Source organism: Narcine bancroftii, chromosome 3 (genome assembly GCF_036971445.1).
Source record: "Narcine bancroftii isolate sNarBan1 chromosome 3, sNarBan1.hap1, whole genome shotgun sequence".
Classification (NCBI taxonomy): Eukaryota; Metazoa; Chordata; class Chondrichthyes; order Torpediniformes; family Narcinidae; genus Narcine; species Narcine bancroftii.
Window position 1 is genome coordinate 166,965,030 of NC_091471.1, and position 25,226 is coordinate 166,990,255.

Consider the following 25,226-nt stretch of genomic DNA (forward strand, 5'->3'; position numbering starts at 1 on the left):
GGCAATTTATAGGAACCAATAAACCCAACCAGTCTGCTAGTCTTTAGTTGTGTTTTAGAGTATTGGAAGTAAACCCATGTGGTCATAGATAGATTGTGTAAACTCCACAAGACAACATTAGATGTCAGGATTGAATCTAGGTCGCTAGAGCTACAAGGCAGCAAGCTCTGAGCACCTGCACCATTAATGCAGTAGAAACAAACATTTAATACACTGAAGTCATCATATTATTTCTCAGATGCTTGTAGAATCTATAAACTTGTATATTCTAGTTCCTTAGCTTGTTTTTTTTTTGTGTACTGGTTTTATGTTATTCAGGAAATAAAAGATCTGGAAATGTGAAACAGAAAATGCAGAAACATTTAGCAGGACAGGCTAATATTTTGGTTAAAATCCCTGAGTCAGAACAGGGAAAGGAAATTGTATTCAGATTCTCAAGGTTAAAACTTTCAATGTCCTGTTCCCACTTCCTGAATTACAACAATGACTAAAGCATTTCCACAAATGTCCAAATCCTGGGAAATCTTGAAAGGAACTTAATATGTTTACATTATTTTTCTTTTAAGTTATAAAATATTTAAATTAAAACTTGTAACTTCATCCGTCTCTGCATCAACTTAAATGCCATAGAATCATAAAATAATTACAGCAGGCCATTTTGGCCCCTCTAGTCTGTGCCAAACCTCTTTTTCTTGCCTAGTCCCACTCAATCCCTAGCTCTCCATCCCTCTTCCATTCATATACCTGTCTAAATATCCCTTAAATGTTAAAATCAAGCCCGTATCTACCACTTCACACTCCCACCACTCTGAGTGAAGAAGTTCCCCCTCATGTTCCTCCTAAACTTTTTCCCTTTCACCCTTAACCCATGTTCTCTTGTTTGAATCTCATCCACGCTCAATGGAAAAAGCCTATCTACATTTACTCTGTGTATTTCCCTCATAATTTTAAACAACTCTATCAAATCACTCCTCCAGAAATAAACTCCTAACCTGTTTAATCTTTCCCTGTAACTCAGTTCCTGAAGTCCAGACAGCATCTTAGTAAAACTTCTCTACATTCTTTCTATCTTATTGATATCCTTCCTGTAGTTAGGTGACCAAAACTCCATAAAAATACTCCAAAATTGACCTCACCAATTTTAACATAGAACTTTAACATAACATCCCAACTCCTGTACTTAATACTTTGATTTATGAAGGCCAATGTGACAAAAGCTTTTTTTTAACAATCCTGTCCACATTTGATGCCACTTTCAGGGAATTATGTATCTCTATTCCTAAATCCCTCTGTTCTACCTCATTACCTTTTACCATGTATGTCCTTTCTTGGTTTGTCCTTCCAAATTGCAATAGCTCACATTTCCTTGCATTAAATTCTATCTGCTATTTTTTAAGTCCGCTTTAACAGCTGGTCCAGATCACTCTGCAAGCTTTGAAAACCTTCTTCACTGTCTACAACACTTCCAATCTTAGTGTCATTTGCAAATTTACTAATCCATATAACCATATAACCATGTACGGAGCGGAAACAGGCCATGTTGGCCTTTCGAGTCCACACCGGTTCACTGATCTTGTGCGCCCTCTTCAGGCATTGGTCCCAGTAGATCTTCATTCAATAACGATGGGCGAAATCAATGCAGGTGGAATCTTATTGAAATTGAAAGCAAGATTGTTGTCCTGGCACCACACAACCAGATTCTTGATCTCCATCCTGCTTTCTGACTCATGGTCATCAACTTGGATCTCCGAAAATCTTATCGACTAAAACTTACCTTTATAAACATTAAGCAGTCTCAACAGATTGCAGCTACTTGAGGATGGAAGTCCCAAAGTAAATTAAGACTCAAGAACATTACCTTCAAAGTTGGTGCAAAGAAGTGAGATATAATGTGTAATCTTGAGACCCAGCTCACTAATATCGTCACCCACCTGCATCAAGGAGGACACAAATAGACAAATCCTACCTGGATCTAACGACAGTGTCCGGAATTGAACACTAAGACTATATGGACCAGGACCTTTACTTGTATGAGCTCGCACTCTGATATCATAAGTGGTGTCTGGTTTTAGGCTGACAAGCTTCAAAGTTGTCTCAGGTGAAGCCACAGAGAACTCGATAGGATTGTTTGGGCTGTTGATATCTCTGTACAACACAACATATTTAGTGATTAAACCATTCCGTTCTGCCAAAACTGGAGGTTGCCATTTCAGCTCAATTGATGTGGCCGAGGAGCTAACAGCGTGCGTATTCTGGGGAAATCCACTTGGAAAGTCTTCTGGTATTATGATTTCTTTCACTATCTCTTCACCGAAGCCAACTTTATTTTTTGCCAAAAGTTTGAAGACATAAGAGGTGCCCTTATGGATATCAGTTGCAGTGTAATGGTCATCCATCTCAGTGAATTCCATTGTTGTGAGCAGTGTGGAATCTTTACGTCCAAATTTTAAGCGATAACCCATAACTGGTCTGAAGGTTTCTACAGGAGGGTGCCACTGAATAAGAGCTCCAATTTACCACATTATCATCCAGATCATTGATATAAATGACAAACAATAATGGTCCCAGCACTGATCCCTGAGGCACACCACTAGTCACAGGCCTCCAATCTGAGAAGCAATCATCCACCACTACTCTCTGGCTTCTCCCATCCAGCCATGGTCGAATCTAGTTCACTACTTCACCATGAATACCTAGCATTTGAACCTTCCTGACTAACCTCCCATGATGGACCTTGTCAAAGGCCTTACTAAAGTACATGTAGACAATATCCACAGCCTTTCCTTCGTCAACTTTCCTGTTAATCTCCTCGAAGAACTCTATAAGATTGGTTAAACACAATCTACCATGCATAAAGCCATGTTGACTATCCCTAATCAGTCCCTGGATATCCAAATAATTGTATATCCAACCTCTTAGAACATTTTCCATTAATTTACCTACTACTGATGTCAGGCTCACTGGCCTATAGTTTCCAGGGTTACTTTTGGAGCCTTTTTTAAACAATGGAACAAAGTGAGCTTCCCTCAATCCTTCAGAACCACACCTGTGGCTAAGGACATTTTAAATATTTCTGCCAGAGCCCCTGCAATTTCTACACTAACCTCCCTCAAGGTCTGAAGGAATATCTTTTCAGGCCCTGGGGATTTATCCACCCTTATTTGCTTTAAGACAGCAATATGTGATCTGTATAGGTTCCATGACCTCACTGCTTGTTTTCCTTACTTCCCACAACTCTGTGCCCATTTACAGAGTGTATACTGAGGAAAAAAATATTTAAGATTCCCCCCACCTCTTTTGGCTCCATACAAAGCCGACCACTCTGATCTTCAAGGGGACCAATTTTGTCCCTTACTATCCTTTTGTTCATAGAAACCCTTAGAAATTTCCTTCACATTGTCTGCCAAAGCAACCTTGTGTCATCTTTTATCCCTCCTGATTTATTTCTTGAGATTTTTCTTGCATTTTATGTACTTCTCACCGCTGCTCCTGCCGGGCCTTGCCTCACCAAGTCCAGTTCCTTGGCGAGTCGAGGCCAAACAGAAGTAGCGGCGAGAAACCTGACCTTGACACGACGAGACTTGCCAAGATCCGGCAGGAGCAGCGGTGAAGGGAAGCTCAATTTTTGATCTTTTAATAGTTAGAATTAGTGTCAGTCCTGCTGGTAATGTACCACAAATTTCAGTGATCTCCTGGAGCTCTGCTTGATTGCCACTAGGGAGTTGGAAAGGAACTTCCCATTGTTTTTCCTGAACTTGGCTGTATTGTTATGGGATATTTTAGAATAGTTATGGATAAAATATGTATTTAAAAGAGTTGGATTGTGGGGGTTTAGTGTAGGTTATACTTCACAAACAGAGTAACACTTCACAAAAGATATCTCATTTAAAATGCAAGAGCCTTGCTGAAGCTAGACGTTGCGGCTCCCATTGACTTTGCAGAAGCAATGAAGAATGCTGATTTGAACCCAAATATTAAGGCAGGTGTATGGGCAATAAAGTCAAGGCTCAGAGATTTTGATAAGAAATTTTGACCATTGGGTTTGGAGCCCTGAGATCATGTGGATTTTACAAACAGAGAGAGAATAAACAAACAGGTGATTTCACTTTTAGAGAGAGAGTGGCAGTTGAGGCTGCAAAATTGCAAGATGGCAGCTTGTTGAAAAAGCCCATTTTGAAGATGGGTTGTAAATTCTGAATTTAACCTGTTCAAAATGGTTGGCTAGAATGTTTCTCCTGAAAGAAGGGAAACAAGAGGAACTCCGTGGTGACCTGGAAGAAGAGGTTATCATTTGAAAAACCCATGATAGGGCAAGTTTCTTTGATAAGACACTGAAGTGACTGATTGGGGGAAATCAGTTTGTGTGTGTCCAATGAGCAACAAATTTCTCTCTAAAACCAACAAGAACCTTCCTGAGCGGTAACCATTTAACTTTAAGCACCAAAGCCTGGTGGAAATTGTAAATGTTGAATTCTGTGCACAGTATGAGTATTGCCTGATACCGGTGAACTTGGAGAAGTGAGAAGTGAATGATTGGACAGTGAAACAGAGAACTTTCCTGAACATATACACACTACATATATATTCACTTAGAATTAGAAGAGGGTTAAGTTAAGTCAATAGTAATAAGTTAAAGATTGATCCTGTTATTATGTTTAAAGAAAATTAAGAACAACTTTTGTTTAAGTAATTATTTGTCTTGGAGAATATCTATTGCTGTTTGGTTTTGGGGTCCTCTGGGCTCATAACAAGATTGTTAGAGAAACTGACATTTCTCTTTTCTGGCAAGATTTAAAAGCAGACCGAGATCTTTTCCCATAATACTTGGAAACTTTGATATTTAGACATACAACCTATTGGTGATACTGAATTGACACTAATTTTTCCTTTTGATGTTGATATTTATAAACGTGGGGATTAAATAGTAGGGATATCTTCAATGGTTCTGATAAAGCCTGTTTTATATACTGTAGCAAACCATCAGATTAATAGCAGGAAGACCAACTGGATTAATCAGTACAAAGCTGTCAGGAACTTGAATCCAACCCATCCTTCCCTATTCAAAGTTTTCATTTGGTTGCCAGCAACCAGTAAGGAAGTGGCGTTTGTTGTGATTTTTAATGAAAAGTGTTATTTGTGAACAGTCATGGGCCCAACACTGGTAAAAATCCAGTTGGATTGTAAAATGCTGAGCTTATTTATCTTTATTATTTATTATTTAAAAAATAAGCAGTAAAGGAACTGGACATTCTAAGAGGTTAGATTACATGTTGCTTATTGCCTTAATATTTGGATTCAAATCCAACTAGGATGGAATGTGAATTTCTTTAACTGTTCTCTTTGCAGTAAAAGACCAGTAGGCATTTTTTTTTCCTTTGCAGGCGCTTGAGATGTCAAAATCTTATAATTCCCAGGCCTGTGTACATCCTTATCCAGCCCTGCAGCGTAAATAAGAAATATCCATGACAAGAATAAAGAAGCAATGAATTTACAAAAAATATTTTTATGGACATAAAGTGGTGAATGTAATTTTGAATGCTCCTTTACAGTCATAGAGTCATGGAGTTGCTTGGCGAGGTAGGGAAATTGGTCTTGCAATAGAAAACTTAAAGACTTTGCAATGAAATGAGAATTCAGTCATTATTTGAAACAAATAAGTTGCAAATTTTATCCTTGCTGTAAAATAACCCTTTTTAAGTAATTACAGTATAGTTGATGTTGGAACTAAACATTGGCTTTGTGAAATGTGCAGCCATTAGTTAAATGAACTAATTCAGACCCATTTGATGTAACCAAAGAAGAAAAAAATGCTATCTGCAGTATTGACTCTATGTAAAATGTAAAGAGAATATTAATTGTTTAGTCTGCATGTTTTCTGTGTTCCATTTGTGTATACAGGGCACTGTGTGAACATGAGAATTTTCTACTTTTTTAAAATGGAGCACTGACTTCAGTGAGAAGGGAAGTAAATTCAGACCAGACCAGTACTTAAAGTTAAAACTTGTAGTTACATGTGGTGGAAATGTGAAGGTTATGGTACTTAGCTGAAAATATTAAGGTCACTGGTTCAAAGCTCACAATAGCAAATTGCACCCCCAGGCCTGCTTGGGTAGCATGTCAATGAGCTCACTCAAACCAGGGTAGAATTGATTTGATGCCTGGTTGGTGCTAAACAATTAATCACAGCAGGAATTACTGTAATGTGTTTGAGTTGTTGATCAAGGAACAGAGAACTCTCCACTGCTGACTAACTCCTACTGTTACAGCTACTGCTTTTGCTGAATATCCAAATTATAAACATCTATAAGTGGCCAGTATTTAGCTTGTGTATATCAGGGAATAGAGGATCAGTACGGTGAGTGATGGAAAATGGGCTTCCTTCATTCTAAACCAGCTACATCCATTTTCTTATCACTTTCTTCCATGCATTCACATCTTCATCTGCAGGTGGAGATAACAGTTTTTCACCTGTGCCAGTGCAGAATACTCTACTTGCAGCATTTATCCTGCAGGATAAAGGATGCAGGATAAAGTGATTCTACAGAATCACTTTTATAAACTATGATGAGATTTGTTGACATTAACTCTGGAACTTATTTTCCTGAACAGATTTTAATGAGTGTGGAATGAAGCCTCGTCCATGCAAGCACCGGTGTATGAATACATACGGCAGCTACAAATGCTACTGCCTGAATGGCTATATGCTCATGTCTGATGGATCATGTGCAAGTGAGTGACTTGCTTTTCACAAAATGCAATCTCATTCTTCACGTTAGATTGAACTTCCAATAATAATGGTGGGTCACAGAGTCAGATTGCATGGAAATTTGCTGGCCCTTTGGGACACTGAGAATCAAGCACATACTGTATGTATTTAGGCTAATCATACACTAATCCCATTTAATTCTCCCCACTTCAATGTTCAGTGAGAGTTTATTATCATATACACAAGTACAACAGATGCATCAAAATATAGAAAAATGTCCTGGTGGTTCCAGGGCATGGTTAGGGTAGTAAGGGGAAGTTCAAGAGCCTGATAGGTGTTGGATAAAAATGTCTTGAGCCTGGAGGTGCTGTATCTTCTGGCTGAAGGGGGCAGTAAGAAGAGGTTGTGACCAGGGTAATGAGGGTCCTCTATGATGTTGGCAGCTATTTTGAAGCAGCATCTCACATAGAGACTTCTCAATGGATGGGTGGGGGGGGGGGGGGTGGGGGTCGATGTCCGTGATGGATTTGACATTTTCTGCAGCATTCTGAGTTCCTGGGAATCCAACCCACGCTGTGATGTATTCAGCCAGTATACTTTCCAGAGTATACATGTTGAAGTTTAATGGAGCATTCATTGACATGCCAAATCTTCTCATACTTGTTTTAGAAAGAAGAGAATTTGGGGTGAATTTTTCATTTTCCTATCACATTCCAAGTTCTTATTTTATTGCAAACTAAGGGTAGGTTGCCTACAAACAATTTTACAATGGCTATTTACCTGGCAGCTCCCATTCCTTTGGGAAGTGAAGAGAACATGGGAACATCTACCAAAGCCTCTTCACTCACTGGCAGAACATACAAGCTCAACACATACTGGTGGCAGGGTCCATGACTTGGCTGTCTCCTGCCTGAGTGTGATGTGCAATGGAACGATTGGGGTTTGTGGGGAGAGATGGCTCCACACTATTGTTGTCCCTTCACAACAATACAGTGTGACACAACAGAGATTTTTCCATTCACATCTTTATATTCTCCTCTGCTACTGAAAGAAATGCCTGCAAGGAATATAATGCATGCACTCGAAGCCACACAATGCAAATGCACACATTATATCTAACTTTCTTGTAACTGTATGTCCTATAACAGGTCTCCTATTATTGCCAAATACACTGATGAACATTGGTTTTATTTTCACTGATTTCAGCAACAGATTGTAACCAAGGTTGTATGACCAAAAAAATCTGCCCTCTCCTGGAGTTTATAGACTGCAAAGGGGCCTTAGGCTTATGCTCTAGATTGTTTTTAGCTGTGAGCTGTTGGTACTTATTAGAAGTAATTTCAACATTCTTGCTAGAAAGAGAGGGTTTAATTTATCACTAATTGTAGGTAACCCTCACTGTTTCAAGCTTTTCTTTCCATTGTCATTATTGTTGCTATGAGTCATTATTGTTGGAGAGTTGTGTCGTACAGAAAGGCAAGCTTTTCCCCTGCATATAGGAGTGCGGACAAGTCAGAATGAGAGTGGGATAAGAGTTAAAGTGAGGTGACATAGTCTGAATCATTAACTATATGTTTCTTCAGAGATTAATTGGCCAGGGAACACATTGCCAATGTAAGATGCCCAAGGATTAGTGGGATTGGTGACTCATGTTGTTGGGTGAATTAATTTGGTTGTCTGCTTTGACAGATATGCGGTCATGTGCAATGGCAAACTGCCAGTACGGCTGTGACGAGGCGAAAGGAGAAATCCACTGCCGATGCCCATCTCCTGGACTGCAGCTTGCTCCAGATGGCAGGACCTGCATAGGTGAGCATGTTGAAACCTCTTCACAAAGGGCCATCTTTCTAGGTTATGTTCCAGATAAAGGATCAGGAGACAGCTGTAGATCTCAATGGAGATCATTTAAAAAATGTGCTTTACATTTCCTAATACTGAAGAACTTGCATGTTTTCACATGGAGCTCAGTTTTCTCTGACCTGACTCCACATTACAAATTACAATGGTAGCATTTTCCTTCCCTGCATGAACCATACAAGGGATAGAGTCAAAACCTAAATCTCTTCGTTTCCTGTGTTTTTCACATTATTCTGGGTTCTTCTTGCTGATATGTCTGCTGATCAGCCCTTCAGAGCGGAAAAATGTGGCAGTTAAATTGTTTACTGTCACTTGTGCTGAAATACAGTGAAAAGCTTTGTTTTAAGTGCTATCCAAGCAAGTCAGCTGAAACATAATAGAACAGATTGGAAAAAAAATAAAAACAAAGGTGCAGGGGATAATGTGACCTTGGCCCTCCCCATCTTCATACTCTATATTAGAGTCCTACAGCCTTGATAGATACCAAAAATTAAAAAAATACAATTACAATTACAAAAAGTCATAAAAATCTATTAAAAGAAAATGTCTTTGTATTAGTTAATCATGTGAAAGAATAATTATTGGGATGGTTACCTTTATCCATTACAATGATTGGATATATTAATTTGATTAAAATGAATATTTTACCTAAATTTTTATATCTTTATCAAGCTTTACTTATCTTCATTCCTAAATTTTTTTTGCTTTTGTAGATTTGTTTATTTCATCCTGCATATGGCAAGGAAAACAACCTTGCATAAATAAGGCTCATCTTCAAAGGACTAAATGGAACGAGGGACTATGATTTACAAATCTTAGATTTTACTATTGAGCAGTTAACATACCTAATCTACTTTTATGGCTACATTTTGATAAACTAGTGAATCGCCCATCTTGGGTAGAAATTGAACTGAATTTCTCTAAAAATTCATCTATGTTGGCTATTTTAAGTTCCTCTTTACCCTTCTCCTCTTATAAATTGACACACAATTTGATAGTGAGAAATATGTTTAGAATATGGACACAATTTAGGAATTCTTTTGACCATAATCATTTCTTTCTTGCCAGTCCTATTATAATCATCTTCTTTGTTAGATGCAGGTTTTAAAGAATGATTTAGATTAGGCATGGAAAGTTATAGAGATCTTTATATTTTAAAAAAAAATTGCTTCTTTTGAACAATTGAAAGCCAAATTTAAACTTCACAATAGACATTTTTAAAGATATCTACAAGTTAGACATTTTGTTCATTCTAAGCTTTCTAATTTTCCTCAAATCTCAGAAAAAATATTGTAGATACAATTTTTGATTTGCAGTTCTCCCAGCATGGATTAATATCAATTATTTATAATAATTTGTTAGATTTAAGAGCATCCTCAATGACTGTGGTTAAGAATTATTAGGAACACGATTTAAACATTTTTTTTCAGACCAAAATTGGTTTTCCACTCTTAACTTGATTAATGAATCCTCATTTTGTGCACAACATTGTTTGTTACAATTTAAGGTGGTGCATAGGATACATATGTCCAAAGTCAAATTATCTCATTTTTCTCGGATGTGATAAGTGTAAAATATTTGAAGCTTCATTGATTCATATGTTTTGGGAATGCCCTAATTTAGAAAAACTTTGGAAAGATATTTTTCTGATTTTATCAAAAATTCTAAATATCAAATTAGAACCATGCCCTCTCATTGCTTTGTTTGTTTTTTTTTCTCTCTCGAGAAGGGGATATACTTTTGACTTCAACCCATGAGAAAATTTTAGCTTTTACTTTGTTGATAGCTAGACAAGCAATTTTAATGAAATGGAAGGATGACTCCACTTACTCATGTCCAATGGTTACGTGAGGTTAGATTAGATACATCATTAAAGATATAAAGTTTCAATTTGACAAAACATGGGGACCATTCATATATTACTATCATAATTGGAAATTTTAAGGAGTCTGGATGCTCTGGAGACTCTCTGGTGTCTGAAAGTCGCTATTTGAGCCATATCTTTACTATTTCACAAGTTAATCTTGTTTAGATTAGTCAGATGATTTTTGTTTTTTTTTTGTTTCTTTTTTCATATTAATTAATTTTGATTAAGTCACATGGGTTTAATATGTCATGGATCATTTCATTAATTAGGATAGAATGCATCCTTTGTCTATGTAAAGGTCTTACCTATTTTCTATCCAGAACTTTATTGGAATATATCATGAGAAAGGGATAAACTGTTAATTACCATAGTAATAGAATTTGAGATCTAAAAGAAATAAGTTAATTAAACAATTATGGATAGGTTTTTGATTTAGATTATGTTTAATTTGTGATATGTATATGGCATGACCTATTGTTTGTTATATTAGATGATTTTATATGCAGGATTTATATGTTAAACAATAAAAATATTAAAAAATCCAGAGAATGCTGTAAATACTCAGCAGGTCAGGGTGCATCTGTGGGAAGAGAATCAGAATTAATATTTATGTTGATTCTATTTTCCCACAGATGCAGCCTGACCTGCTGAGTATTTATAGCATTTTCAGTTTTTGTTTATCCAGCAAGTGCCACTTTTTGTTTTGTTGCTGTTGATTTTTACCTTCCAGATATTTGTTACTCACTAAATCCTGTCCTCCGTTATTTATTCACTCCACCACTGTTGACTCTCGCCTTCAGTAACCAAGGTCCTCAACCATTTGCCTTCCTCTAATAATCCTCTTTCCTCCTTTAAGACACTCCCTGAAGTTTTCGCCTTTGGTCATTGCACTATTTGCTGCTTATGTACTCCATATGTCCAAACATTTTGGCAGTTTCCGCAAAGCAGGACGTCAAGCGCTGAAGAGCTGGCTCTGAATGGGAAACTAAAGCGGCATCGTCTGCAAAGAGTAGTTCACGGACAAGTTGCTTATGTGTCTTGATGTGAGCTTGCAGGTGCCTCAGATTGAAGAGACTGCCATACGTGCGGTACCGGAGTCAGCCTGAAGAAAACTGAGGTCCTCCATCAGCCAGCTCCCCACCATGACTACCAGCCCCCCCACATCTCCATCGGGCACACAAAACTCAAAACGGTCAACCAGTTTGCCTACCTTGGCTGCACCATTCATCGGATGCAAGGATCGACAACGAGATAGACAACAGACTCGCCAAGGCAAATAGCGCCTTTGGAAGACTACACAAAAGAGTCTGGAAAAACAACCAACTGAAAAACCTCACAAAGATTAACATATACTGAGCCGTTGTCATACCCACACTCTTGTTTGGCTCCGAATCATGGGTCCTCTACCGGCATCACCTATGGCTCTTAGAACGCTTCCACCAGCGTTGTCTCCGCTCCATCCTCAACATTCATTGGAGCGACTTCATCCCTAACATCGAAGTACTCGAGATGGCGGAGGCCGACAGCATCGAATCCACGCTGCTGAAGATCCAACTGCGCTGGGTAGGTCACGTCTCCAGAATGGAGGACCATCGCCTTCCCAAGATCGTGTTATGTGGCGAGCTCTCCACTGGCCACCGTGACAGAGGTGCACCAAAGAAGAGGTACAAGGACTGCCTAAAGAAATCTCTTGGTGCCTGCCTCATTGATCACCGCCAGTGGGCTGATATTGCCTCAAACCGTGCATCTTGGCGCCTCACAGTTCAGCGGGCAGCAACCTCCTTTGAAGAAGACCGCAGAGCCCACCTCACTGACAAAAGACAAAGGAGGAAAAACCCAACACCCAACCCCAACCAACCAATTTTCCCTTGCAACCGCTGCAACCGTGTCTGCCTGTCCCACATCGGACTTGTCAGCCACAAACGAGCCTGCAGCTGACGTGGACGTTACCCCTCCATAAATCTTTGTCCGTGAAGCCAAGCCAAAGAAAGAAGTAGACTCCATATGTTTATTTTGTTCAATGATGTTACGATGAGGTGGCTTGGGATGTTTGTACATTGTTAAAAGCTATGAATGGAAGTTGCTGTTGAACTAGTTTGACCTCCTCATGTAATTTCCTTTTAGATGTTGATGAATGTTCTTCTGGCAGAATTGTGTGCCCTCGATTCCGTAAATGCATCAATACTTTTGGAAGTTACTTTTGCAAATGCCATGAAGGTTTTGATCTGCGGTACTACAATGGTAAATACCGGTGTCTAGGTGAGTGTGAGGACTCTGACCAACAATGGCCACTATTTAGGCATGGGGTGTTCATGTTGGGAATTTTAATGAAGGCTCTCCACTCACAATGTGGCTCCTGCCCTCAATGTTAAGACAATCAAGTGCATTGCTTTTTTCCTTATTTTGTAATATTATGCATTGAATGCCTTCACCTCTCCTTGAGTTATAATTAAAACATATTAGTGAATTCCTGGGGCATTAAAACTGCAGTGGTTTCCTGCAGATGAAATAGCTATTTGTAAATCTTTCAGCATCTTATAAAATGCACTATGGAGATCAAACACAGATTGTTTGCTTTGCCTATCACCTCCATTCAGGTCCCAAGCAGGATCCTGCTGTTCCAGTTGCTGACCCTGTTCTCACTGTTGATGCTCTCATTAACTCAGCTAGTGACCAGTGATGGAGGAGTGAAGGCTTATAGCATGTTTGTACTGCTTCTCAGGTCACATCTGTGTGGACTCAGTATTGCTGCTGCCCATTCCTCGCTTTTGCACAATTCTCTCCGAGGCACATTGTGGGAAAAAATTCAAATAAAGAATTCAGAAGAATTTTTTAAAAATAATGGAGTGGTTGGAGTGAATAGCATGAAACAAAGCTTGACAAATGCATCAGGAAGGAAGGGGCAGAAGACAATGCCGCAGTCGTGAACTTACCTGTGTTGGGAGCAATGCTAGTCGCCGAGGATGATGTATCTGGGGCGATGGGTGGGAGTAGTAGGACGCACATGTAGGTTAGTTCAGAAGGCTACGTTTACTGTGATGGATCTCGATGCAGGAGGGGGAGATTGAGGGTGGTGGGATCACCTGTGTGATGGAGAGCCAATGAGAAAGTTTTGGCTGGATGGTGTTTGAACATAGAACAATGTTGCATAGTACAGGCCCTTCAGTCCTTGATGTTGTGCCAATCTATATATTCCTTTTTTTTTAAAAGTACCTAATCCTCCCTACCCCATATCCCTCTATTTTCTTTTATCCATGTGTCTGTCTAAGAGTCTCTTAAATGCCCCCAATGTTTCAGCCTCCACCATCATCCCTGGCAAGGCATTCCAGGTACCCACTACTCTCTGTGTTTAAAAAAAACATACCCCAGATGTCTCCCCTAAACTTCCCTCCCTTAACTCTGTACACATATCCTCTGGTGTTTTCTGATCCTCCCCTGGGAAACAGATGCTGGCTGTCCACTCTATCTATGCCTCTCATCCTTCTACGCTCCAAAGAGAAAAGCCCCAGCTCCACTAAACTTGCCTCATAAGACTTGTTTCCCAATCCAAGTAGCATCCTGGTAATTCTCCTTTGCACCCTCTCCATAGCTTCCACATGCTTCCTATAATGAGGTGACCAGAAATGAACACAATATTCTAAGTGTGCTTTTACCAATTTGTAGAGTTGCAACATGACTTCTCTATTTCTGAATTCAATCCCTCTATTAATGAATCCCAGCATCTGTAGGCCTTCTTAATTATCCTATCAACCTGTGCAGAGACCTTGGAATGGAACCCCAAAGACCCTTGAGGGATATATGGATTAGAACCCCAAGATTTCATCCACACTCTTAAGTGACCACCAATTAACCCTGTACTCAGCCTTCTGGTTTATCCTTTCAAAATGCATCACCTCACACTTATCCAGATTGAAATCCATCTGCCACTTTTCTCCCCATTTCTGCATCCTGTCTATATCCTCCTGTAACCTTTTACAACCTTCAGCTCCATCCACAACTCCTTCAATATTTGTGTCATCTGCAAACTTACTGACCCATCCATTCGCCTTTTCATCCAGGTCATTTATAAAAATCACAAAGAGCAGGGAGTCCTAGAGCAGATCCTTGTGGCACTCCACTAGTCATTAATTACCAGCAGAATACTGTCCTTCCACTACTACCTTCTTCCTGCAAGCCTATTTTTTTTATCCCCACAGTCAAGTTCCACTGATCTCATGACTTTCTGGATGAGTCTCTCATGAAGGACTTGTCAAATGCCTTGCTAAAATCCATGTAGACCACATCTACCCCCCCCAGCCTCATCAATATCTTTTGTTACCTCCTCAAAAAATTCAATTAGGTTCGTAAGGCACAACCTTCCCTTCACAAAGCAATGCTGACTATCCTTGAGTAGACTGTACCTCTCCAAATGCTTGTAGATCCTATCCTTAAGAATCCTCTCCAATTGTAAGACTCACTGGTCAGTAATTCCCAGGATTCTCCCTATTACCTTTTTTAAACAAGGGAACTACATTTGCCATTCTCCAATCACCAGCACATCCCCTGTGGCCAAAGAGGACTCAAAGATCATAGGTTCTGCCCCAGTTATCTCTTCTCTCACTTCGGACAGCAGCCTGGGGTATATCGTGTCTGACCCTGGGGACTTAACAATCTTGATGTTTTTAAGAAGATCCAACACTTCTTCTTCCTTAATCTCCACATTATCCAGCACACAGGGTTGTTGAATTTCAACTTTACCCTGATGAAGGTCCTTTTCTCTTGTGAATACTGATACAAAGTATACATTTAGGACCTCTCCAACCTCCTCTGCCTCTTTTAACCTTTAATGATCCCACCTTCATTCTTGTGATTCTTCTGTTCTTCACATATGCATGGAACAACTTTGAGCTCTCCTTAATCCTACATACCAAGCCCTTCTCATGCCCCTTTCAATCTCTCCTAAGTCCTTTCTTAAGCTGCTTCCTGGCCACCATATACTTCTCATGAGCCTTTCCTGTTTTCTGCTTCCTATATCTAACATATGCTTCCTTCTTCCTCTTGACTCGTTGCCTCATCTGCTTTGTCAACTACGGTTCCCCTTTTCCTACCATCTTTCCCTTGTCCCAGTGGGACAAACCTATCTTGAACCCAGCACAGGTGGTATCTAAACTTCCTCCACATTATTACTGAGGTTTCACCCTTAAACATCTGTTTCTGATTTATTCTCACTTGTTCCTGCCTCATCCCTTCACAATTAGCCCTTCCCCAGTTAAGCACTTTCCCAGTTTGAGTGTTTATATCCTTTCCCATAGCTATGTTGAAGCTGAGGGAATTATGGTCACTCTCTTCAAAATGCTCCCCCACTGAGAGGTCTGCCACCTGACCAGGTTCATTCCCCAGAACTAGATCCAGTATGGCTTCTTCTTTAGTCAGCCGGTACACATACTGGTCAGGAATTCTTCTTGTACACACTTTACAAATTCGGCCCCATCCATCTCTCTTGCAGTCAGGAGGTGCAGTCAGTATTAGGGAAGTTGAAATCACCCATAACTACAAAACCTGTATTTCCTGCACCATTCCAAATTGTGCCTATCTGCTCCTCAGTGTCCCAAGGGCTATTTGGGGGCCTATAGACTACACACAGCATGGTGATAGCTCCCTTCCTATTTCTGATTTCCACCCACAATGACTCAGTAGACATTCCCTCTGCAGTGTCCTCCCTTTCTATAGCTGTGATACTATATACTATCCCTGACCAGTAATGGTGCTCGCTCCCCCCCATCCTTTTTTTCTTAATCAACTAAACCCGAGTAAATGCATCAACCAATCTTGCCCTTCCTCAAGCCAAGTTTCAGTTTTGGCCATAGCATCATAATTCCACGTTTTGATCCATGCTCTAAGTTCAACCCCTTTATACCTTAGCATTGAAATAGTGACATTAAAACCCTCTAACTGACTACCTTTAATGTTTTGTCTCGTGCCTGTCCTCCTCACCAACTCAGAACACATGACATCATTTTTGTCCATCTATCCTAATCTCTGAACTAGTATTCTGATTGACATCCCCTACCAAACTAGTTTAAACCTTCCCTAACAACTCTAGCAAACCTGCCTGCCAGGATATTGGTTCCCTCTAGTTCAGAAGCAGCCCGTTCTTTTTTTGCACAGAAGAGGTCCCAATGATCCACAAATCTGAACCCCTGACCCTGGCACCATCTGCCACAACTTTCTGTTTCTACACTCTTGGGTCCGTGGCACAGGCAGCCATCATGAGAATACCACCTCTGAGGTCCTGCTTTTTAACTTCTTTCCTAACTCTCAATATTCCCTCTTCAGGACCTCGTCACTACTCCTATCTATGTCATTGGTACCCACATGGACGATGACATCTGGCTGCTCCCCCTCCCCCTCCAGAATGCTATGAACTTGATCAGAGATGTTCCTGACCCTGGCACCTGGGAGGCAAAATACCATCTGGCAGCCTCGATCATGTTCACAGAACCTCCTGTCTGCTCTCCTAACCAATGAATCCCCAATACATAGGTCTCCTCTTCCTCCCACTTCCCTTCTGGGCCAGAGGGCCAGCCTCTGTGCCAGAGATGTGACCACCATAACTTGTCCCTTTCCCCACCCAACAGTATACCTTTTGAGGGGAATGGCCACAGGGGTGCCTTGCTCTTTCTGCCTCATCCCCTTCCCACTCCTGACAGTCACCCAATTACCTGTCTTCTGACGTTGGTGGAATGAAGATTTCATTGTTGTGACCAGGAGGAATAAAGATGGTCCACTCCATTTTGTACTGATGAATGAGTGAGTGTATTCGTTTGATTATGTGTATATTGGGTGCATTATAGTTGCTACAACTATGTTAATAGAGCTGGGAAAGGTAGATGAAGAGGAGGTGCACGTGGAGACTAGAGATTGGCACTGTAACTTCTTTCTGCCTTTGTGTATGCAGCAAACATAATACTCAAGTGAAACAAAAACACCGCTGCTTGCACGTGATCCATATCTCTCTATTCCCTGAATATTCATGTGTCTATCTAGAAGCCTCTTAAATGCTACTCGTGTATCAGCTTCCACCACAGCTTTTGTATGATTGGTAAACATGTACATTTGATCAGAATGAGAAGCTACATTAACCTATTTGTTCTGCTCTATCTTAGATATAGATGAGTGTGCCAGGAGGACACATAAATGCAGTGCTTTTGCTACCTGTTACAATATACCAGGCTTTTATAAATGCAAGTGTATAACAGGCTACAAAGGCAATGGTTACAGCTGCACAGGTACGTATGCCAGTTCAGGCAAAGACCCCCAATACCCTTGTCTTAGAATAGCTTGTAACATTTTAAATAAATAATTTTTATTACTATCTTGCAAAGGTGAAAAAATGGAGTAGTAGTATTTGGATTAGTCATTTCATAGCATTGGTGCAAATGTGATGGACTGAATGGCCTCTTTTAGATCCTGCTTGATTCTATGAACCAATATCACATTTGGAAGGAAGAACATGTTAGCACAATAATGAGGTGCTTTCCTAAGGTGACTGATTCACAGTAAAGTTCACAATAAAGACTGCATGAGAGCCCAATCACAGTCTTTTGTCACTCAAAGCATAAGTCTGTGTTATAAAATAGGTATGGACTCTCTTTGCAACTAAAGTGAAGCCTGCCTGCTGAATATGAGTTAATAAGGTAGTTGGTTTCAGCTAACCACTCCTAAAAAGGTATAGACTTCCCACCAATTTATCTTAACATAGACTCTCGGCAACCATTGCCTACAACCAGGTGTATGATGATCTTTAATTTAACAAAATCTTCCAAATATCTTTTTCCAAAAATTTCAAACTTTCTATTTTTCTTACTGCATGCTTTATTCAGAGTAAAAAAAACCAGACAGTTAAATAAATATATTCTTATTTTTAAAATAACTCGTGCACCTGAAACCTAACATTTTTGTCCCACTTCTAGAAACTTTGGGTTCTTAATAACATTTTATAAGTAGTTATCCTTATCTAAAAAAAATTATTATTGTGACTGTATGTTGTAAACTATTTTTCCATAATAAGTGTGACTGGATGGGTTTCCCCAAGATGGTTAATTTTATCCCATATCCCCAAAATGTACTGGTTGGTAGATATTTTACTGCCATAATTGCCCCTGCTTTAGGGTGGTGGGAGATGAAGGAGTACTTGAGGGGCATGTGAGAAAGGAAATGTGGAGGAATAGAACTGAAAAGGTAGATTATAACTACAATAGGCTGAATGGACTACATTACAATAAAATAATATATAAGTAATAATTGGAAAATTATTGACAAAATAAAACATTTAAAAACAACTTTCTCACATTTTTTCATATCCCTTTTTTGTCTATTCGATGTTTGCTAGTCACTTATCTCAAGACCTTGAAGAACGTCTGTTGGTGTGTGAGACTAAACCAGACTGATGACCATTCCATAACCTATGGATAGTGCCTGGAATCCAAGATCATGTTGAGTGGGTTCAAAGCTACTAACAAATAGTGCATCAGCTGGCTGGGTCTTTGAACTACTATATTCAACAAACAACAAAAAGATCTTAAGCATTTGCAAACAAGTCATTAATCAATGGCACTGATATTCTTTTTTTTCAGCTGACAAAAAATACCCCTTGTTTACAGTCCCACCCAGAGGTATAAACAATGAAACTGTGAATGTAGTCAGCATCACCACTGAAATTAATAGAAGGAAGCCAACTACAATGACCCCACCATTCATTAGCAAGAACCCAGAGGTCAAAACAGAAAATCCCATCCTGACCACAAACCCAACCACAACCAGGACAACAATTGGCACAACAACTACAAACCTAATTGCATCCACAACCTTAGCCACAGATGTGGACAACAGGATCCCTAATGAGGTCCCACCGCAAAGAGGAGATGTTTTCAGTAAGTACCTGAACTATGATATATTTTGCTGATAGATGTTACCTCATTGACCTGGGAGTTAGAGAAATTGTTCCAATACTTACCTAGAATCTATGAAGCAACTCTGGTGATGGGCAAGACAGGAAAGATGTAGGGTATTTACTTTTTGTAATTTTTTTTATTTTGCAGAGGGATCTGGACCAATTGAGAGAATGAGGCAAAAAATGGCAGTTAGATTTAATGTCGACAAGTGTGAGGTGTTGCAGTTTGGAAAGGCAAACCTAGGTAGGACATATACAATAAATGGTAGGGCACTGAGGAGTGCAGAGAAGCAAAGAGATCCCTGAAGGTGGGATTGCAGGTGGACAGGGTTGTAAAGAAAGATTTTGGCATCTTATCCTTTATAAATCTAATATTGAGTACAGGAGTTAGGATGTTATGTTGAAGTTGCTTAAGTCATTAGTGAGGCCAAATTTGGAATATTGTGTGCAGTTCTGGTCACCTAGCTACAGGAAGGATATCAATAAGATTGAAAGAGTGCAGAGAAGATTTACTAGGATGTTGCCCAGACTAGGAACTAAGTTACAGAGAAAGGTTAAACTGGTTAGGACTTTATTCCCTGCAGCGTAAAAGAATGAGTGGGGATTTGATAGAGCTATTTAAAATGATGAGGGGTCTAGACAGAGAAAATATAGGTAGGTTTTTTCCACTAAGGCTAGATGAAATACAAACCAGAGGACATTGGTTAAAGTGAAAGGGGAAAGGTTTGGGGGAACATTATGGGAATGTTCTTCACTCAGAGAGTGGTGGGAGTGTGGAATGAGCTGCCATTTAATGTGGTGAATGCAGTCTCGATCTTAAGTTTTAAGAATAAGATAAATACATGGATGGGAGACATCTGGAGGGTTATGGAATGGGAACAGGTCAATGGAGCTACTGGAATAATGATCGTCCAGTCTAGAGGGCTGAATGGCTTGTTTTCTGTGCTGCAGTATTCTATGTTAACATGAATTAATTATTTTTACTACATTAAAGACTGTGTGAAAAAAAATTAACAAATTCATTCACACTGCATTTAGCAGGTTGTAATTTTGATTCGATGAAGTCACTGAGTTGCCTTATGATTAGAAATATTAGTAAATGTCCCCTTTATAAAGAATGTTAAAAACTTAGAATACCCCACAGCACTTCACGAGCATTTAAATACAATTAAGTGGACTTCAATTTGCATGTTCATAATACTAAAAGAGTAAAATTTCTCCATATAAGCATGTCTCTTTAAAGGGAGAAGAGTGTTAATATCTTGATTATGATGCTGGATTAAGTTTTGCGATGGTTTACTCCATCTGTGGGAGAACCTCTCAAGACATCTTTGAATGAATCTGTGTGTCTTAGTGCACTGTATAAAACTCTTGTGGTTCAGTGATGATGATGAATTTATTGTCATACACATTGTAGAATGCCCTCATGCACCAAAATTCTTACTTGCTGCAGCCGAATGAGTACTAGTAAATAAAAGTTATGAAATGAACTAATTGAATTAAAATGAAGGAGACAATAAATACATAAATAATAAATTCACAGTAATCTATTGCAAAAAATGTGACTTGCAATCGAGTCAACAGTCCTCTTGCGTTGTCAGAACAGTCCATGATTAATGTACCAAGAGTCTGCTAGCTGTTAGAAAGAAACTATTCTTGAATTAAGAGGTGCTGATTTTCAGGCTTCTGTACCTTCTGCCCGTAGGTAGCAGTGGGAAGTGGTTGTGACCAGGGTGATGGGATTCTTTTTGATGTTGGCTACCTTCTTGAGGCAGTGTTCCTCTTAGATGACTGCACTGGATGGGAGGTTGGAGCCTGTGATGATCTGGCTATGTTTGCTACCTTCTGCAATCTTCTACAATATTGGGCACTTGAAATGAAAAGCAGGCTGTGATGCAACCAGCCAGTTGCCTTTTCTACAGTTCACCCTTAGAAGTTTAATTGGGTGAGTGGAAAACAAAATGGGAATAAAGATATTCAGAGTCCATATAATGTGACTGATGTCAAGCGACTGAACAAAAATGAATTCATACTTTTGTTTATTGTCCTCCCATTTAGTATCTTTATACTTCTCATATCCAGACTGAGTCTCTGACAGGTGAAGGCACCCAGCAATTCCTTTTCCAGAACAATCCCCCCATCTCCACTGGAGCATGGTACTTGCACATTTCCTTGACCTTCAACAGGGATGAGGAGATGGGAGGTAGAAGGACCATGATGCTCTTCTGCACAGCTTTGTGGCAAAGCACAAACATATCCCATATCACCAAGCCAATAAAGCATTCCATTCTTAGTTAAAGCCTATCATTCCATGAACACAATGAACAAGACATTGGCTTGAAGCTTGTTGACTGTGTTTGGAAAGGCATTGGCTTGTTTCCTCTTGACATTTTAAATCTAATACTCTGGATCCAAGTTTGTGTCTCATTCCCCCTATATTCTCTGCCAGAATTCTAACAGAAATGAGCCAAAACAGTCTATTTCGGGCAATAGATATGATAAATAGAATGCAAAAGGCCAAGGAATGAATTCCAAATTCTTGCAACTTTTCTTAGAACTCTGCAGGGTCATGACACAGAGGTACAGAGAGGATTGTTGCAGAGAAGAGATGGTCTTGAGATAGTGGTTTTTGCAAGATTATGTATCAGGTGGCTGCTGTTAATACGGTTGGGTATCTACTCCTAAGCAAGGGATTATAGGATGTATCTCTCTTACCATATTCCCTTATGTCTTTTGGGTACTTTCAGAACAAGCAGTTTTTTATTTTTGTTTACCAAGATGTGGTATGAAATAAGATGAGAATTTATCATCCTGGCGACCATTTTAGAATAGTACCCCTGTAGGAAAATGTAACATCACTGAGCTAAACAAAGCAGGAAAATGGTTGTCAGTTTTGTATTATATGTAGGTTTTTAGGTTATGACCATAAAAGGAGTGTGCATGTAAATATTATAGCCAATCAGTGATCAATTTGCTAACTGCTCTATCTATCAGGTTTCTTAAAATCCTTTTACATCCTTTTATATTATTGAGAACCACAGGAGAAAAAAAACTTAATCACAAACTAAAATGGAAAATTTAAGTAATTTGTGTATGAAGGGAGATGTTACAGAACAATTAAAGGGATTTCAGAAAAGATAATGTAGTATTAAAGACATAAGAGATTGCAGATGCTGGAATCTAGAGCCAAAATCAAACTGCTGGAGGAACTCGGCGGGTCAGGCAGCATCCATAGAGAGAAATAAACACCCGACATTTTGGGATGAAGCCTTGCTTCAGGACTCACAGTTAATGTCTCTAAAGCAGAGTTACAATCCAAAACATCAATAGTATATATCGTCTAGAGCACACATGTCAAACTCAGGCCCACGGGCCAAATTTCGCCCGTGATATAATTATATTTGGCCCGCAAGATCATATCAAATATGTATTAGAGCTGGCCCGCTGGCCGCCGTGCCAGTATAGCGCATGCACTGCTAATACTACAAATCCCAGAATGCTTTGCAAATGCGTTGGCGCCGGCCCATCAGCCCGCTAATCGCCCCCACCTCCTCCCTTTACTTTCATTAGCGTCTGCAACCTGTCGCCCAACTCACATGTAATAAACCCCTTATGAAAAATGGCCAAACCAAAGACAGAAAACAGGACCTTTCAAGACAGGTGGGAGGAAAACTCTGACCCCAGAGTTTGATGAACTTGCATCTAAGAAGAGATGTATTTTAGACCCAGGTGCATCAGAGTAAATCACAGTGTAGCAAGCTAAGCTTGGATTCATATTTTCTTTGGTTAACTTTGGACTGTTCATAGTTGAAAGATTGGATTTTCATTGAAGCAAGTTGTTATTTTTTTGACTTGTTGACTTGTGAAAAATAAAAACATTTAAAAGGAGCTTAAAGGCTATAGAGAAATATTATTTATTGAATATTTTATTTCTCATTTGTTAATGCTTCTTCTGGAAAGAGTTTAACCAAAACTATTATTAAACATTTATTTTAATAAGAAAAAGTTTAACATTACATATGTTGAAAGAAGAGAAAACATGCAGATGTTGTTGAAAATTTTCAATAAATATTTAGTTTGGCCCACGACTTAGTCCAAGTTTTTAATTTTGGCCCTCTGTGAATTTGAGTTTGACACCCCTGGTCTAGAGGGTCCAGACCAGAAACATTGACTGACCTTTTCTATCCATTGATGCTAAGCTAATGAGTTCCTCCAGCAAATCTTTGCTCAAATATCAGCAGCTTTTGTGTTTCTCAGTAGTACCGTATATATTATGCTTGTTTTTCTCTCTTTTTTAAAAAAATTGCATTAAAGTCGAAGTAACTAAAAGCTCAGTGAGATGTAAAGTGTGCTCCTGATTGGATAGTTTACCCCATCACATGACATTTGCCCCAGTGACACATAATCTACGAAACAATTCATTTCCTCTCCCCCATAACCTAATTGGGGAAACTTTCATCAAGTAATTTAGGTTTATTATATTCTGTCATGTTTGTATTCATCTCACCTGGCAATGTGACAGTTCTTATTTGATAGGCTCAAGCCTATCCTTGGAGCAGCTTGCTCATGTGTGCTCCTTAGTAATGCTAGCAAACTTTGTAGAGACCTTTTGAACTACAAAGCCAAATCTCTTCAACAGATTATCCTATTGGCCATGTTTTCAATGATTCTTCGTGAATTCATCTTGATATTTTTATATATCAACTGAATGTAGAGGCTGTTGCTTTCATTCACAGATTTGATCTGGAGTTACAGAGCCATCCAGCATGGAGATTGAATCTTTATGCTGTGACTCTAGACCAATGGCCAAAGGCAATTCGATCCATCAAGTCTGTGCTGACCAACAAGTAGCTATTTGCATCAATCCTATAATTAACCCATTTAATTCTCTTCGTATTCCCACCACTCTTTCAAGATTCATCTACACATAATGCAAGTTTTAGTGGCCAATTAATGCATCACTCTGGAGATACACAAGAGACTGCAGATGATGGAATCTGAAGCTAAGCACAATCTGCTGGAGGAACAGCTGCTGAGTTCTTCCTGCAGATTGTGCTTAACCCACTAATCTGCAGGTTCTTGGGATCTGAGAACAAACTGAAGGACTGGAAGAAGCTCAAGTAGACATAGGGAAAATGTGGAAACTTCTTACAGACAGCAAACTCTGGTGGCTGGCACTGCAACAGCAATGCTGTAACAGTGGTGCACTAACTGCTATGCTAATCATGGCACCCCTACATCTTTTTAACAACCCTATTTGTGTGGTAAAGCAGACTCTCTCCCGTTATATTTACTTGTATTGCATGCCAGGGAGCTATGGACTTGAACCCTTAGATTTCTCTGTACATTGAGGCTCCTGTGTTTCCCACATACAAATGTATTATTTATTACATTCGACTCCCAAAGTGCCACACCTCACACTTGTCCGGGTTAACTCTATCTGCCATTTCCCTGTCAATATTTCCAAATGATCTATGTTCTGCAGAATCCACAAGTCCACCAATGTTTGTGTCGTTTGCAAATGTACTAATCAGCCCACATATAATTTTGTCCAAATCATTTATATTTTGCAAACATAAATGATTTCTGTAGATCACTATTGGTCATAAGGAATCTCGTGCAACTTCACCATAACATTTCAACTTCAATATTCAATACTTTAATTTATGAATGCCAACGTGCCAAAAACTTATCGACCTCTGATGCCATTTTCAGGGAAGCATGTATCTGTTCCCAGATCCCTCTGTTTTATCACACTCCTTAGTGCCATGTTGTTTACCATGTATGTCCTACCTTGGTTACTTCACCTCATATTCACTCCTTCTGAGTCACCTCACACTGACAATCTGATGTTACTCAGGTCA

At 39.4% G+C, this 25,226-nt stretch overlaps 1 protein-coding gene across 2 annotated transcripts in view; it reads left to right on the top strand.

Moving 5' to 3' along the window:
* npnta (nephronectin a) overlaps positions 1-25,226 on the top strand; it is a 62,804-nt gene that overhangs the window by 17,753 nt on the left and 19,825 nt on the right. For both annotated transcript variants that reach the window (XM_069925746.1, XM_069925747.1), the window contains 5 exons: positions 6,610-6,729; positions 8,396-8,515; positions 12,555-12,689; positions 17,576-17,698; positions 19,046-19,342. In XM_069925746.1, coding sequence (XP_069781847.1) covers positions 6,610-6,729; positions 8,396-8,515; positions 12,555-12,689; positions 17,576-17,698; positions 19,046-19,342 — 795 coding nt within the window. The remainder of the gene's footprint in view (positions 1-6,609; positions 6,730-8,395; positions 8,516-12,554; positions 12,690-17,575; positions 17,699-19,045; positions 19,343-25,226) is intronic.